Source organism: Trematomus bernacchii, unplaced genomic scaffold (assembly GCF_902827165.1).
Source record: "Trematomus bernacchii unplaced genomic scaffold, fTreBer1.1, whole genome shotgun sequence".
Taxonomy (NCBI): Eukaryota; Metazoa; Chordata; class Actinopteri; order Perciformes; family Nototheniidae; genus Trematomus; species Trematomus bernacchii.
The window spans coordinates 16725912-16742845 of record NW_022988043.1 but is presented as its reverse complement, the minus strand read 5'-3'; the positions used below and the strand labels follow the sequence as shown (position 1 = coordinate 16742845).

At 38.7% G+C, this 16934-nt stretch overlaps 1 protein-coding gene across 4 annotated transcripts in view; it reads right to left on the bottom strand.

Annotated features, from left to right (window-relative positions):
- kank1a (KN motif and ankyrin repeat domains 1a) overlaps positions 1–16934 on the bottom strand; it is a 51152-nt gene that overhangs the window by 14798 nt on the left and 19420 nt on the right. For 2 of the 4 annotated variants that reach the window (XM_034117527.1, XM_034117526.1), the window contains one exon: positions 5947–6074. In XM_034117527.1, coding sequence (XP_033973418.1) covers positions 5947–5983 — 37 coding nt within the window. In that variant the 5' untranslated portion in view covers positions 5984–6074. Of the gene's footprint in view, positions 1–5946; positions 6075–10344; positions 10388–12764; positions 12851–16934 lie in introns of those variants that run through there. The other 2 variants (XM_034117528.1, XM_034117529.1) reach the window with 2 other exon arrangements.

The window sequence follows — 16934 nt, the reverse complement described above, 5'->3', positions numbered from 1 at the left end:
AATGTTCCACTATTGGTGTAAACTAAGGCACAGCTCTGCTCTGCCGCACTATTGGACAGCTGCCTCCTCCAATCCCGTGAAGCTCTGAGCCCAGCACTTCCCTATCCAAGTAAGAGTGCTGTTATTCAGTTGGAGGGGAGGTGAACTCATGACAATAACAGCCTGTTGTAAAGACAAATAGCTCAGCTACTGTACATGTCAAACTTATTTACTCTGGTTTATAATCTGCAGAACACACCCTCACTGGAGTGTTACTTTCTCTTATTTGCAAGTTTGGTACTTACCAACAAGCAATGTATCGCATTGATAAACCATTTATCTTCCACAATCCAATGTATAACATTCTATAGGAAAAGTGATTACAAAGAAACTAATGGTAATAATTAACTAATGGTTCAGTAAAAAAGAAAAAATATGTAATCTTAAAAGTAATTTAATCTAAAGTAAAGTAATCTCAATTTGTATGACTATTAATGCCAGCTTGTGTGAAAACAAGGTTTGTCTTTATTTTTATAAACATTGAGGAAGCTTAAGTGTACTCCTTAGGGCAAAGCGCCAGGATTGTTTACTTCTAGACGGATCTGAAATACACACTTCCTGCTTTTTTGTCAGGTATAAATACTATGTGAGGCAGCACAGTCACAGGCTTGTGCTGTCTGGTGGTCCCTCAACCCCCTGGCACGGGTTGCTGAGCGCCCACCGGCCATGTCACAGGAGGCCCTCTGGTACCAACAAGACCCCGAACAGCTGAGCGACGACCTCATCAACACGGGACAACTGAAAGGGTCAGCTTTAGTGAGGGGATGAGAGCCCTGGACTCCTGGTATCAGCAGCTGTTACATTGTCAGGGATTACACAGCAGTAAGACAGGCAGCAGAGCCAAGCGGCACACTTGACTTTCCTCCATTAAAAAACTGTCTGGTTATTATTTTTGTGGAAAATAAAATGTGATATCTTTAAATCATTTCCCAAGGTTCATCAGCAAATGTTTCCACAGTAATTCAATATATATGATTATGAAACAGCCTTTCTACATAATTAGTGTGTTTTTTGTACTTAAAGTGTGTTTTGATGCCAATAGTATATATTTACTGAGTAAAGACTTTGAATGCAGGACATCATTGTGTATTTTTTACTACATAAAAGATCTGATTACATTTTTAACCACATTCTTTTTTGCCACACCTATTTTGCCCATGGATAATCGATTTATTGACAGACTGATCAATAAAGAGTAAGTGGCTAACCTGGTTAGTTGGTTTTTATGCCAGTTTTGTTAACAAACGAGCTGGGGAAAATACCGAACAGAGACTTTTTAAATTAGTGAACTAAATAGTATACAAGTCAACAACTTCACACACAGCTTACCACCAACACTGCTCTACTTATCTCAGCTGGGATATTACATTATTTCAGCCTCATTATTTAACGTTAGCGGTACATTTATTCCTCAAAGCTCTCAGGTGATCATCAAAGAAAATGTGGCTGTTAAAGTTCACACGCATGTTTTCAGCAGCTACTTCTTGCATGTCTTCCACAGAGGATTTCTCAACAGAAACCATGTGTGGACTAAAAAGTCATTTAAATGTGATATCCGAAACAAAGCACGGTCTCATTATTCACACTACATTTTGACCCACATTCACCAGATAAGTGATCGTAAATTCCTATTAAGCATTTGTTGCTTCTCATGAAATGCTGTACGGTACATGAAAAATACTCAAACCTTTCTAAAACTCTTTTCAATACATTTAAGAGCATGAACTCTCTCCCTGCGTTTGTTCTCAAACACTGCAATGAAAGCAAACTTTCTTTGGGCATTGTTGTTAAAATATGTGAGGAAAAATATAAAACCAGGGCTTGGGCTTATTTTGCACTTGTAAAAAGTTACATTTAGATCTAACGAAAGCCTTTTAACATCCGCAGTGTGCCCAGAGACAGCGCAAAGGAAACTACTGTTCTAAATGTGTCTGCAAGTTCTTGTTACCAAACCGGTGCATAGAAATCTGTATCTTTCTTTTGGTTTAGATACTAAAAACCATGCTGCATCTTCGGACTTTACATCCTCCTAAAATACAAAACATGCTTATTATATAGGCAAAACTGTGCCATTAAATACATATTTAACTGCTTGTTACCTTCTTTAGTTATTCTACTTGTCTGCATGATAAGAGTTTTGGGAGAGAGTCCAATACAAGCAACCATGCGGGTCACTGAATAGAGTACAAAAATCATGACTTAAGGGAGACAGACTAGAATCAAAACACCAAATGAGGAAATATCTGTTGGAAGAACAATGGTGGAGTTGATGCTTCAATATTTAGCCGATTTATCGGTCGATTGTGTTCTTCCTTTTGACACAAAACTTATTGTGACAACAGTAAACTGCCCTTAACAACAGATTTCATCAAGATATGGCCTCAAATGGCAAAAACTCATCAGATGGAGACTAAAGTTAAACAGAGTGGCGCTCATACACACAGCTGCAGAGTGGAATAATGAATACAGTGTGGTACTCTCACACCCACTGCAATAAAGTGAGTGAGAGCAAAGCATTATGCAATGCCTGGGTGGAGGGGACTCTGGTGGCTGCACACACACGCATACTTTTTCTCATGCGAGCTCTATACGCCTAATTACTCAAGAAAAAGTAGAGCCAACGTTTCATCAACGCCTCATAGTGCAGCAGGAACAGCGAGACACATCCGCGTGTATATATAAAAAAGAAAAAACAGGAAACAAATCAAAAAGGACGATACGTGCGTTAAAGCTGCACATTCCTGCCCTTTCCAAACGGAGCAGAGCAGAGGCGCTGGCTGTGATATATTACTTCTAGAAAGTCACAGGGCCGTGCAAGACTGCTGCCAAATTCAACAACTTAACTCCGTACATGATGATGCAGCAGGAAGGAAATGTTTGGCCCTCCTCTGCAAACATCGAGGCAGTTTGGAAAACTTTGCCCAATTCTTCCCTCATAGATGGTGAAGCAAAACAATCAAGAGACTGGGTTTGCAGACTGGGTTCTTTCAAGTGAACGAATCTGAAATAATATAAAGCAATGAAAACCTGAGAATATGACCCTCTAGGAATTCCACATTATATCTTTAACATCAAACCAGTTAATAATGTTATCACCTGCCATAACCTCCATAAATGCTTCTGCCTAAATAGTGGAACACTCTTCCCATCCACAAAACACATTACATTCAAACAACCCTAAAAACAGACTGGAGGTGCAGAAAAATAAAAAATAAATCATGTTTTACAACATGTTTTCCCACATTTTCATTTTTCAATGCATCAAAACGGGCATTTGTTTTTCGCTAAACATTATTTTTACAGGACTAAAAGTCAACAAGTTGGCGCATTCGAGGCAAAATGCTGACATCATGTTAAAGCTATTACAATGGCAATGCTAAACATCTGCAGGTTGTAGCAGGTATACTGAAAGTGTGTTAGCATGCCAACATAAGCCCTTACTGAAGTCATTAGTTCTGAAGGTGTTTGGTCATAAACCAGAGTGTTGGACTGACCAGCTAAAAATTGCTGTTGTAGCAAATTGCCCAACAATTAAATGGTTTTACTTACTCTAATCAACCATTTTATTGTACAAAAGACAAAACAACATCTGGCACACAAAACTACAACATGTTAAATGTACACTTTGTGCTCATAGTTTTGGGGTAATTACTGAGCTTTAGAGAGACTTGTAGGAGGATTCATTCAGTTTTTATAAAATACGCTAACTGGAAGTTTCATGCAATAAATGTATATAAATAAGGCTAACCCATATTGTTCTTCAGACTAAACTAGATTATTTGTGAAGTGCACTATTGTGGGCCGTACATCACCTGCTCATGCTAAAATAATATACTGTTCCCTACTGGCTACAGAAGGCTGACAATGAAGTAATTAGTGCACACTAAGTTACAGTCACATGTAAACAAACCAGTTAAACATGTATTCAGCAAACACTGCTGTGTTAAGCCAACAATAGTCAGTCTAGTGAATAAAACAAACCATTATTCGGTTTAGTTTACAAAGACAGTGTTGTGCCCCTTTGGCACTAATTATTATAAGCAAGCAGCACTTATACAAACACATAATAGGAAAGTGACTGATGGGGCACAGCAAGAAAACAGTACCATGGGGGTTTCAAGTAGCAGCTGGGTAACTGTCTGAGGAAACAAAACCACTTCAGTGGGTTTGAATAAGCAGTCGGGGGTCGACCCGTCAGAAAAACTCAGACCGCTGCGCTCTGTCCTCAGCAGACTGCTTGCATTCCTTTCAGGCCTAGGCTGTAATCTCTGCTCTGAGCAACAACTACCCTGCATATTTGTTTTTTTGGCAGTGGACAAAAAACAACTCTTCAGTTCATCATCATTCTGTAATTGTCTTAAAAATGGTCAGTATGAGGGATATTTGTGTAATGACCACTAATGCTTTACACCGATTATCAGCTAAATAGTTCTGAGGACAGCATTCAGTCATCTGAGAGAGCCTAAATGCAAAGCAAAGTGGCTTAAAAGTTCAAACTAAAGGCTATTGTGTTGCGTGTTGTGCACTTCTTCACAGTTAGAAGTAGATAAGACCAAACATGTAGGTTGCAAAGTTAATAGTCATATTCTGGCTCAGTTTTCTCAAGATATCACGGCGACTACAAGATCCCCTAATCCGCTACAGCAGGAGCATCTCTACAACAACAGGTTGAGTTTCACCGTTTCCTTCAAATTCTTTCTGGGCAGCAGGCGACCACGTTGGCGTGTTAACAGCCAACACTACAGAGAAGATATTTTTACTTTTTGCAGCGGGGGGTGGGGGGCTATCAGTGGTAGTGTACTGTAGCATTCCTCAGCATTTTTAACATACTTAAAGTTACAATTGATCAATAAAAAGGTGGATGGTGGTAACCTAGCCTTTGAAGTAAATGTAACATCTTTGGTGGCATGGTAAAAAAAAAATCATATCTCAAAGTCATGTTTACGTGGAGGTGGCAGATCGTCCTGAAAGCATCTGTCCTGCATGCTGAGCATTCCTGAAGGGATTTGGGAAATAAGAAGCTTCACTCTCTCCTGTTAGTCCCGACAGGAATGCGAGTCGTCTGCAGGTGTGTGTGTGTGTGTGTGTGTGTGTGTGTGTGTATGTTCGGACAGCTTCACACTGAAGTGTGGAAATCCTCATGAACACCTCGGTGTGTTTCAGAAACATGAAGGGATGAGAAAATAACTTCCAGAGGAGCAAATCGATTTGTCCACTGTCAGATAATGATTAACAGTATGTCCAAGGCCCATGATCATTGTATGTACACAAATACACACAGCACAAATTAAAATGTGCTTTTGCTAGAGTAATACAAAGCTGTTCATAATGGTTTGGATGGATAATGTCTGTAAATGTCAGAAGAATATGACTAAGTGTTCAACTTTTTATGTAATGTCATGGCAAGAGGCTAAAAACCTGAACATTTCATAAAATATGTGTACCATTTTAATGACATGATAATGATAAGAACTCATTAGCTTTAGGTAAAAATAAAGTATTTTTCTACGTTGCAAGGATGGAAAGCCTACCCTCTGTGTAACGTAAGACAGAGGCAGATGTGATGCAGGAGCTCACCAGTTAAATATACATGTCTGACACAAGCCTGAAACTGAACGCCTACATCTACATTTAGCCCCATTGTATCCTCATACGGCCATCTTTATTTTAGTAGGGATGAGCACATGTTGAGCATGAGGCAGCAGAGAATCCTTCTACAAAACGACAGCAACTAGTCAGTCTGATAAACAACAAGCATGTGCAAAAAACAAAAGTAGATATAAAACACAAATTGTAAATCCAAAGAAAAACAAATGGACATACAACATCTTCAATACATGCACAATTAAAATCCAAAGAAAGTGGAACCTCAAATGGTAAAATCTTGTATCAAAAGGGATGGTTTACCTGGGCCATTGCCATTCACGTGCATGGTTTGTGCCATGGCTGCAGCTGTGTGCTTAGTCCCACAACAAGACCTACTGCGGTCATGCAACTGCCATGCATCAAATCCAGATTACCATGCAACCTGCAGACTGGGACAAAACACAGGACGACACATTTGAATCACATTGTTGGTAAAAGAGTCCCATGCTGACAGGTTAGCAGCAGTTAGATCAAAGAGCTCTGCAGATATCCGTATCATATGAAATGAAATCACAATAACCAACACAGAAAATCACAAGACAATTATACAACATGACAAGAGGCATGTCAAGCAAACTGAGGAGTTAGAACGCAACGTCATGCATTTTATTTTCAGTGCTTTCAAAACTAAATGTGTTCTAAAAGGTGAGATGGCAACGTTAAAGTAACCAACTTGTTGGAAGAACAGCTTCAAAATGTAAGACAAAAGACAACAAAACAGTTTCAAAGTTTGACCAGTGGTGGAAGAAGTACTCACACCTGCAATCTAATTAAAAGTACCAATACAAACATGTTTAGAAGAAACACATTGCTGCTGTAGCTTTTTGCTGTTTTAAGGATCTAGTTTTAAGGATCTAGTTTTAAGTCGATTGGTGAACAGCTAAGAGATGTCCAATCACAACAGAACCAGCCAGCTAACCAATCAGAGCAGACTGGGCTCTGGTTTCAGACGGAGGGTGCTACAGCAGAGGGAGTATGAGGAAAATAAAGAGCTTTTTGAACATTAAAGCATGGAGACGTGTCCCAGTAGAGGCCTGAAAATGATCCAAATAGGACCCCTTAAATATCCATGTTGTATTAAAGCTTTTAATGTCATTTTATTTTCTTTGAAAGGTGACTATTAAGTAAAGTATAAAGGAGAATAAAATGGAAATACTCAAGAACAGATTTCAGGTACTGCTTGAGTGAGTCAATGTGATTAGTTACTCTACATTCCAACGCTGCAGACGTTCAAATATTTAATGTTTCGTTACACAAGAACCTTTTTCTTTGAGAAAGTTGAAGCCCACTTTAGGGGATCGACGGCGCTGACCTCTGCTTATTCACAGGTGTGTCTGCATCTGACATTTATGAACATAGAGGTCCTGTGTGCACCAGCCCCGCTCGTCGTCAATGGATACATTATGAGCAGGAACAAAAGAGCTATTCTCTTATAAATAAAATAAATAAAAAGAGCCAAAAGTCGACTTCATGGGTCTGGTTTGTCAAATGAGCATCTGGAGGAGTAAATATGCAGACAAAGTCGTCTCAGATAGACCCAGGCTCCCTTTTTATACTCTCTCTGACCTCAGACTATAATTACCATCTCGGCCCAGTTTATCACTGGCTCTCAAATGGCGCATTTCCATTGCAGGGCCTCGCTCGGCTTAGTACGGTATAGTTAGGCCTCGTTAGGACTGGCTCACTTTATGCTACGTTTCCATTACAGTTTAGTAGCTGGGGCAGTAACTATAGTAACGCAGTGTAGGCGGAGCCGTGACGTTATCTTCAATGCGAACCACAGAAAACCAACATCAGCCGTTAGCTGTTAGCACTCAGAGCTCACAGCTCCTCATATATGTTCAGAAACTAGACAAAAGTTAAACAAGTACAAACCACAGACTGCCTGTGTCATGGTGAATACAGTCGCTGGTTTATTTATGTCTGTATAGGCCGTTGTGAGTGTGGACGGTCGGGGCATATACTGCGTTAGCTTAGCCGATCTCCATCTAGAAAAACACGTATTTTAAAAGGTTTTTCCCCTGCCGTCTGTCTGCAGATTTGTCAAAGCATTAATTCATGGTTTTTACTAACCGGTATCAGTATGTTGTTACTTCGGCATCATTTTGAAACGTGTATTACAATTAAATCACGGTCAAATATGTTCATTTTGTTGTAGTCGTAGCCCCCTTGCCAGCGATTCTCTCTAGTTTAGCATACTCAGCGCGACTCAGCCTGGTTGTTGGCCCGCTAAGAACCTCGATTTTATGGGGCCAGAAAAACTGTGAAATAGTACCCGCTAGCCGGTACTACGCCAAAAGGAAACTCAACCAAAAACGGGCCGCGCATGGCACGCTTAAACCGCGCTGTAGTGGAAATGCGCCAAAAGTGGGATCAAGGCCCACTAGTGGTCTTTAGGAGGGTCCTTAGCAGAATAAGACAGGCTGCAATTTCCAAGTTACATTGTACACCTTCAACTATCAAAATATGGTTGTTAAACCCCAAGGACCCGCCGAAGGGTCCGAAAATGCTACATCTGCTAGCACCAGTATGATCTCTGAAGTGTCATTTATGAAACTATTAATGTTCCACACCCAGCTGACGGGAAGAAACTCAGCTAACTGACTATACGAAAAGAAAAAAAAAAATAATAATTCCCACAAGAAGCCTTTCAATGAGCCCTTAGCAAATACGGACTAATGCTATTTTTGCTCATAACTCACAAAAATCATCATTTATAATTATACTTTCTGCACAAACAACACATCATCTGAAAGCTGAGATTCCACAGATTCCATGGGTCTACACCCCATCACTGCAGGCAATAATTCACTGAGCTAGCAGCCAGAACATAGCAAATAAACAACATCAGTTTTCAAATGCATGACAATAATTAGCAGGTTACATTTTACAATAATTTCTTTTTTTTTTTTTTTTTTTTCTTGATGGAATGAATAACGATAGTGATGATTCAATGTTATAAAATGATTTTTACAGTCTGGTACCTGAAAAAGGTCAAATGGCACTGATGGAACCAGATGTGCCCAAATGTGCCCAAAGCTTATTCCGCCTGGACTTTTTTTCCCTAAATATCTCTAAAAAGGTCAATTTTCACTTGTTTTGCCTCAATCTTGATACAGGGTACTTATATGTTATAATTTGGATTCCTAAAGCTTTTAGGCTACTAACCCATCATTCAAGGGTGGTTTTCACTATAAGTAATGTTTTTTTTTTAGGCGGAGGTAAGAATTTACACTTTTTTTACTATGTTCCATCTGAATTCACTCTGACACAAACATCTATATTGATTCTGACACTTCTACATCCAACTCACAGATGTAACCTTGCTTTGAGAAAAAATATTATTAATTTAACCCTTTTAGAAGGGAAGTTAGTCATTTGTTCTGGGCATGTCATTTTCGAGCCTGAAACCTGAAAAACATGCTTGGGGCTTAACAGGTAAAATCCTCAACCAGGTTGACATGTGAATGCAGTCCAATAAAACCGTCTTGCAAAAAGAAAATACAACATTCATGACAAACTATAACATTAAAATGTAACTTTAACCTCTTAAAGCTAAGCTGAAAGGTATATCTCCATCAGTAAAGGTCATACTGTATACTGTATTAGTTTAAGTCAGGTGTGGATATTGAACTAGCCACTTAGTCTGTATTGGAATATTTCCCTGCATCTAATATAGAAAGACAAGTGTCTGTTTTTGAATAATCCAGGACCAACCCGTAGTCCTGCCTCTTGGTCAAATTGACGCAATAATTTGGGATTATAATACAAATGTAGGACAAAAATATGATGTAGTCTGAAGCTAGCATTACTTTGCCCACAATGGTGTACTGGATTTTTTTTAATCCCAGTAATAACAGAAATGGTCCATAGACAGACACCATTGCATGTATGTATTGCAAAACGATCTGAAAGGCACAACTTATCAATAGTCTTAAAGTTACTTTCAAGGCAAGGTTTCAAAACACTGCCTGGATCTGCATGTTGCAAATCCATGTGTGCGGCGTGCATCTAAATAAAGCAGGCTAAGTTCGTCATAAGGTCTGATTATAGATCTGATACAGAGAGCTACGAGATACAAATCCACCGTTACAGAGCGCGCCAAACTGTTCCAACAACCAAATTGAATTTAGTCTATAGTCCCTCCTACTTTATCACACATTTAAAATTAACCTCTGCATTTGACAAATGAATATTTTGGGAAGCTTCTTCAAAGAGTCTAGATGCCTTTATTAGGTTGGACACCATCTTAATGTTGTTGCAGTAAAATATTTGATGCCGCATTCCTGATATGCAAGACACTTCCTTACACCATCAACAGAGGAACTCACAACAACAACAATAATAATAAGTGTGCATACAGAGACATAAGGATGAGACTGGCATGTCACCAACAGGAATTATGCTTCTTCATTCAAAACAGGGACAAATACAAGCGTAAACACACTACATCCCTGTATAAAAGAAACAAGGTGCACGCTGACATATGAACAATATCCCAGTTTAACAACGCAAGTCAAATATTTCATGCTGACCTTGTGTAGCTTTCAGACAGTAAACTTAAAAATAATTATTCAGCAAGCAACTCAGCCCAAAATCAAAGCTCTTTTTTCCAACTTCATGCAAAAATGTTGAATCAAAAAACACCATTAGACTGACCAAACATCTCCCAAGCGTCCAGTTCCATGGGCTACAAGAAAGTGAACCTGAAGGAAGGAGCAGGAAATACTCAGATACATGTACATCGTGCAGTAAATGAAAAGGAGAAAAAAAGCTCTTCATCACCAGCAGCATATGACAGAAGAAAACGTATTGTTTTGCACTTTCAAGACAGTTTGCAAACATTAGGCTTTTGAGAACGTTTATCCTGTAGATAGAAGTAAAGCTGCTCCATACGTTTGTTCCCATTTCCACCGGGTGTAAATATTGTATTAGTGAAAGCTCAAATGTAGCTTACAGCCTGTTGCAACAACAAGGCGTCATCGTGGCCTGTTGAGCAGAGTAATCCTGCAGGATCCTACATCACTGTAAAAAGGGTTGGAATTTACAATGGTTCAAACAGACTGATAATGTTGAGGGATAAACAAACAGATACTGAGCAACGGTTTATAAAAAGAGAAGTAGTAAGCAGTCATTGGTACAAGTAACTGGAAGCGCAGCATCAAAATGGGTAAAGATTTAAATAGGAAAGGGTTCTGCTTTCAGTGTCAAAGACTATACGAATGACAAATAGGGCTGTAAACTAAAGGTGTTCAGTTTAAGATGGTATAAAACAGGAAAGCAGCCATTTTCGCAAGAGAAAAAAATCTTTAAATTGTCTGTTGAACTGTGAACCCTCTTTTGTTATCTTATTGATTTGTCAACTGATCGTAGCAGCTCTACTAAAAAAAATCAAGTTTATTTTTAGGCCATTTCCACCTTTGCGATCACATTACCGAAAAATCACTTACAATTTTTACTTCTGGAAAAATACAATTAATAAAATCCACGTTTTATCCATGTTCTCCCGTTACGCAACACAGTGGCAACATTTTGTTCTACTCTTTGGTGCCTAATGATCTCTAATGTCAATAATACACAACTTGTGTGATTTATACAGTTAAAATAGCCATTACTGAAGGAAAAAAGACAAACATCAATAAAACAGAAGAGTCCAAACTGTTGTACAATCCAGTACACCAGCAGCCATGTGGTCACATTTATTTTGTCATCACATGGCAACCACAACACTGCCATTCTGTCAATCATGCAGCTTACCTGTTACTCTCATTCTAACTTCCTCCCACTGCTCGCAGGTAGCAAACACTGACCGAGTCCACAAGAGCCCCCCGACAACGAGCCTACACCCAGCAGCCCTCTGAGCGAGGGGGGGATAAGTTTCACGGCTAAGATTAGACAACTTCCTCAGATGACAGGCAAACGATCTGTGTCCTATAAGAGGAAACGGGACTTTAGGCCGTTTTGGGAAGAACCGACCCCTAGGCTGGGCCTCCAGGTGAAACGCATGGCGAGCTAATGCGGTTAACAACCTGCGGTCACTCTTATGGCTCGCGCTGACCTTCCACTCGTGGATGAAAAACAGCTAATGAGGCAGACAATGGAGCGTAAATGGAAAGCCTTCTCATGGGTGGTTACATATTAACCAACATGGCAGCCTTTCCCTTCAGCCCTCAGCAGCTAAAGGTGAAGACAGAGTAAACAGGAAGTCAACAAATCTAAACCAAGATCAGCCAAGGAGGCCTTCGGGACAAGCAATGGTGTTTCTAAATAATGCAAGGCATGCAATACTAAGATAGCACATTTAGCAGAACAGAAAAAACTTGATACATATGGGAGTTTAAACCAAACCATTTTAATCTAGGGAAATAAAGGTTAATGAGGGTGATGATTAGGCCTGCAAGAGTAGGAAAAAAAAACAAAAAACGCTTATTTTGACTGATATTTGCCGTTACAAAGTAGTGTAATTACTGCAATTTGGATATTGCACAAGCCATATTGCAATTTTGATAACAATTTAATTCATAATATACCCCTACTTATAATCAGACAGTGTGATGTAACACTATAGAAATACGCAAATATGATACATGTCCATTTAAAAAAAGAAATGGAGTAAAAAGTACAAAAGTATTATCAGCTAAATGTATTTATCATCATTTTGTAACTGGGCCATTATCATTGAAGCAATTACAAGGTATAGCTGAAACATAGGCCTATAAACAACAATACAAAACAGAGTGCTTAAGAGGGATTACATTCATTCAGAACGTTCACAGTTTACTTAGTGAAGCTTCAAACATTCAAACTGTGGCCATAGGCACAGAGGACATAAAGCTGATGACAAAAGCAAATCCTTGTAGATGACCAAGTCAGGTGTGGCATCATATGAATCAATAGCTCTGCTTATTCACTGAAGTGTCATGGAAGAAGTGACAAAGGCCTCATTGCAGATAAAAAGTAGTTTAAATAAAAAGTCATTACAGGGCAAATCAAAATATTACTTTTACACTAACTCCATGAAGAATAATCCAACTAATCTTTACAAGTTGTTAGATATGGAAAAAAAGGATATAACTCACCATAATGCACTGAGAAGGAACATATTAATAAGTAGCCTGATATGATCCGTAGGGACTCACGAGTGTAACAGCAACTACGTACGCCAACACAAACCTGAAGAACTTGTTTTGTTCCCCCTCAGCTGTTCCATAAATATGACAGGAGCTGCAGGTGCACGTCAACTGATTTACAGTGACTCAGGTCGGGTTCCTCTTCACAGGGAGGTGCGCGTGTTCAACGGAAGACAGGCTGAATTATTTACTGTAATACGAGACGCTCGACATGCAAGACAAACAAAAACAGATCATTACTAAATCAACTAGTCTTTAAGACAGCTGCAAGGATATGAAGTAGATTCATTGATTGCTCAACCGTTGGCAAATTCATTGGCACTTTAAGCAAAAAGATCCAACATTACGTAGTTTCAGTTTCATTATGTTTTGGATTTCTCAACTTATGTGATAGTAAATTGAATATATCTTTATTCTCAGGGTATATGCAGGAATCCTGAAGACAAATGTAATACCTTTTAAGACCTTTTTTAAGACCCTTTCCATACATTTTAAGACCTCATCGCCACTTCAAGTTTTAACCGGTTACATTGGCGACACACACTCTACCTCACATTGACTATATACAGTATTGATTATCCTTCCTCCTTATCTTCCAACCATTTGGACGCAGAATTGCATTTCCCCATAACGATGTTGTTTAACAACCGGCGTAAGCGGACCTTATGTCCTGTTCAGATGACGTCAAATCCAACGGGATGCCATAAATAAACTACACAGAATCACACTACACACCTACGCAATGATTACATTCAGGAAAACTGTAGAATACAACCTCTTTGGACAATTTATATACTTATTGAAAACAAGCTACAAAATGTAATACCTTGGAAAATGCCGTTTAGTACTTTTTAATAAATCAATTTAGCGAAAATGAAGGCTATCAACTTTTAATACTTTTTAAGACCCCGTGGACACCCTGATTCTGGACTGACAGTTTGGGGGGAGTAAAGGAAAACAAGAAGACATCTTTACCTCCCTGATCAGGATTTCTCTGACAATCAGATTATTCTATAATTACAAATTATAGTTTAATTTAGGGCTGTGCAATTAATCGTATTTGAATCGCAATTAGGATTTTGGTATATATTTGATATAATTTATTTTAGTCTCATTTATTTGTATTTATCATATTTATATACGTTTAGTAGCTTGTTGAAGTGCGCTCCAAAATATTTGTTGATCTTGTTTATTGGTATTTATTATTTTGATATTATTTATTTAAATTTAAATATAAATGTATCATTTATTTTATTTATTTTTGTATTGGTTTTTCAGTTGAATTATACGTTCAGGGTAATCAACAGTTACAAATAATAATTTGAACAGTATCTTTTTATTTGTTTTAAAGTTCAATAAATGGATGTTTTCAAAGTCAATGAATAATCGTATTTAATAATCGTGATATCAATTATTGACCAAAATAATCGTGATTATGATTTTTGCCATAATCGCACAGCCCTAGTTTAATTGGTTGCAGCTCAACACCGAAGAGCAGTGTCCGATGAGAGATGGAGGGCGAAATTAATAACAAGCAAACCAAGAAAATTAAATATTGAAAAGTTCCTAATCTTGAACACAAATGGTCCATCCTGAGAGAAAAGATAACTCATTTGAGGGTCTTAATTTGCAAAGAGAAAAATAAAATCCCCCAATGACTGCCAGGATTCAAACTATACTTGCATGTCATGTGTTTGTTTTCCCTTTAAAATCACCTAATATGGAAGGGTAACTCAAATGCTCCGAGTGTACAACGAGATCCATTAAAGCCCTGTGACTATGTAAAAGTACAATTGGAGTGGAACGAGCAAGAAACAACTTTAAAACAGGAGTTTTTCAAAAGAATGTAGCAGGAAGAACCACACAGAAAACACAAAGGCTTCTCAGAAATCAGGAATCTGGTCAAACTTCAGCTTTTACCCACATGTTGGCAAATACAAAAGTGTAATAGTTGCTGCTTGTGTGGTAAAAACTGCATGAAAAAATAAAGTTGGAATCTGGATATTCTAAACACTCGTGAATAAAGAAAGAACAATCTCAAGTCGAATAGGCCTTTATTGTCGTGTCGAGACCTTTATGTTTGCCATATATAAAGGGACAAACTTAAGTCCTGACAGGATGTGGTGCGACAGTTCACATTTTCCACAGAGGAAAAAAAACGAAACACAAAGCTCGGGTTTTGTAACTTGTGTGTCAACAGTAAACAGCCTGAAAAGTTGAGAGGGCTATAAAAGTTGCAAACCCGCTGTGCTGAATATTCAACAGGCTTGTTTTTCCCCTAATAAAAAGCAGAGGCTACAGAATGGAGGGAAAAAGCCTCCAGAGAAAAGTGGCATATTATGATTCAGCAGCATCAAAAATGAGCTCAGTAGCATGAAAACTGTGTGTGTGTACATGTGTGTACGGAATTGTATCTTTCCACGGATAATCAAGATTGTTGCACACAGGTGGGTTTTCCCTACTTTTTTTGTAGTGACTAGATGAAACACAATGCATGTATGCACTGGTAGATAGAGACACGTGCTAATGTGAACATGTGTGTGTTGGCATAATTGCACAACAAGCAGTGGCCATTTGTCATCTCAGCTCTGCATCTGGCCCTCATTAGGAAATGCCTTTGAAGCTTTGCAGAAGAAGCTGCTGTGTGGACTACGGCCAGACGCCTCAGCGCTGCTGTTCACTACCGCTTTGCTGAGTTTTAGCCGGTGTTGACCCCCAGCTTGTGCTGTCCAACGGTTTGTTTCCCTTTGATGTCCTGCATGAGCCTGCTGAGTTCAGCCGGCCTCAAAGCCTTTCAATTATCCCAGCAAGGAGGGAGGAACTTACAGGAATGAAAAAAGTCAGCTGAAGACTTTAGGAGTCTACAGTCGGGAGGGTGCTAAGTTACAAAAGCAGAAGAGGAAAATAAAACACTTCCAGCAACATCCAAGTAGTTTAAAGTCCAGACCTCCCATGCTAACATCACAATGCTAACATGCATCTGTTTAGCAGGTATGCTAGCATTTGTTTATTAGCACTAAACACAAAGTACAGCTGAGGCTGATGGGAATATCATTAATAGTGCAGGTATTTAAATCATTAAGCAAAATACTGGACATATAGATATTTTTGACCTGGTGGAAACACTACAGAAAATGCACCACCAAAGTTATTAAAAATTAGCATCAGGGGGACATGAATGTCTAAAGCAAATTGCATTACTCAAATCCGTGTGACCTCCTGGTGGCACTACAGAAAAAGTCAGGGGTCACCAAAGTCGGTAGGAACCTTCTCTAGGAACCATTCATGTCTGTACAAAATGTGATGACAATCCATTAAATATTCTTTATATTATTTTAGCTGCAGCTTTAGCGCTATGATGCTAGCATGTCTAAAAACAGTGAAATAATAGATTGAATATCAAATATTGGGACATTGTGAAGGAAAATGCCTATGAATTAAGTTGTTTAAATGCAAAGTTAAGCATTGGAGATGTGTTAATGTTTCCCCAAATCTCCTCCTGAACTTCTATTTGTACGGCAAACAATAGTGTGTTAAAACGTATAGAATAAATTATAAAAAGAAAAGAGCACTGTACCTTTAAAAACAGGTTCCACAAGTGGGTAGGTCTATGTCAATTAAAACAAACTACTAAATAACTAACAAATCAACAGCCTTGCAATTAAAATGCCGTCACAAAAGTGAACTCTTCAGTCGAGTCATGTTGCTGTATTATCACACATCCAGTTATTTCTGCTGCCATTACATTCAACTCCTTTCGATTGCTCCTCTGGCGCAGTAGCTGCCGTATAAACATAGCCTTTAAGAATGACAAGACAATTATGGAAATTAAAGAAAATTATACATACACCCACTCATTATATTCATTCCTCATACCATGTCTAACCTCATTATATCCCTTTTAGGAAAACTGCTACTAAAATGTGTGAGGTCTATGCAGTTAACCTACCCCTTATTGAACGCAAGAGTGGAGACCACATGCGGAAAAGGTGCCTGTCATGCTGCTCCCTTATTTTAGGAATGTGCTTTATCTGGTTCAACCTTTTTATCTGGGCAGCTGCTCTCCAGAGGTTCAGCATCCCCTCGTGAGGATTTTGTGCAAAACAAAATATGCAGATT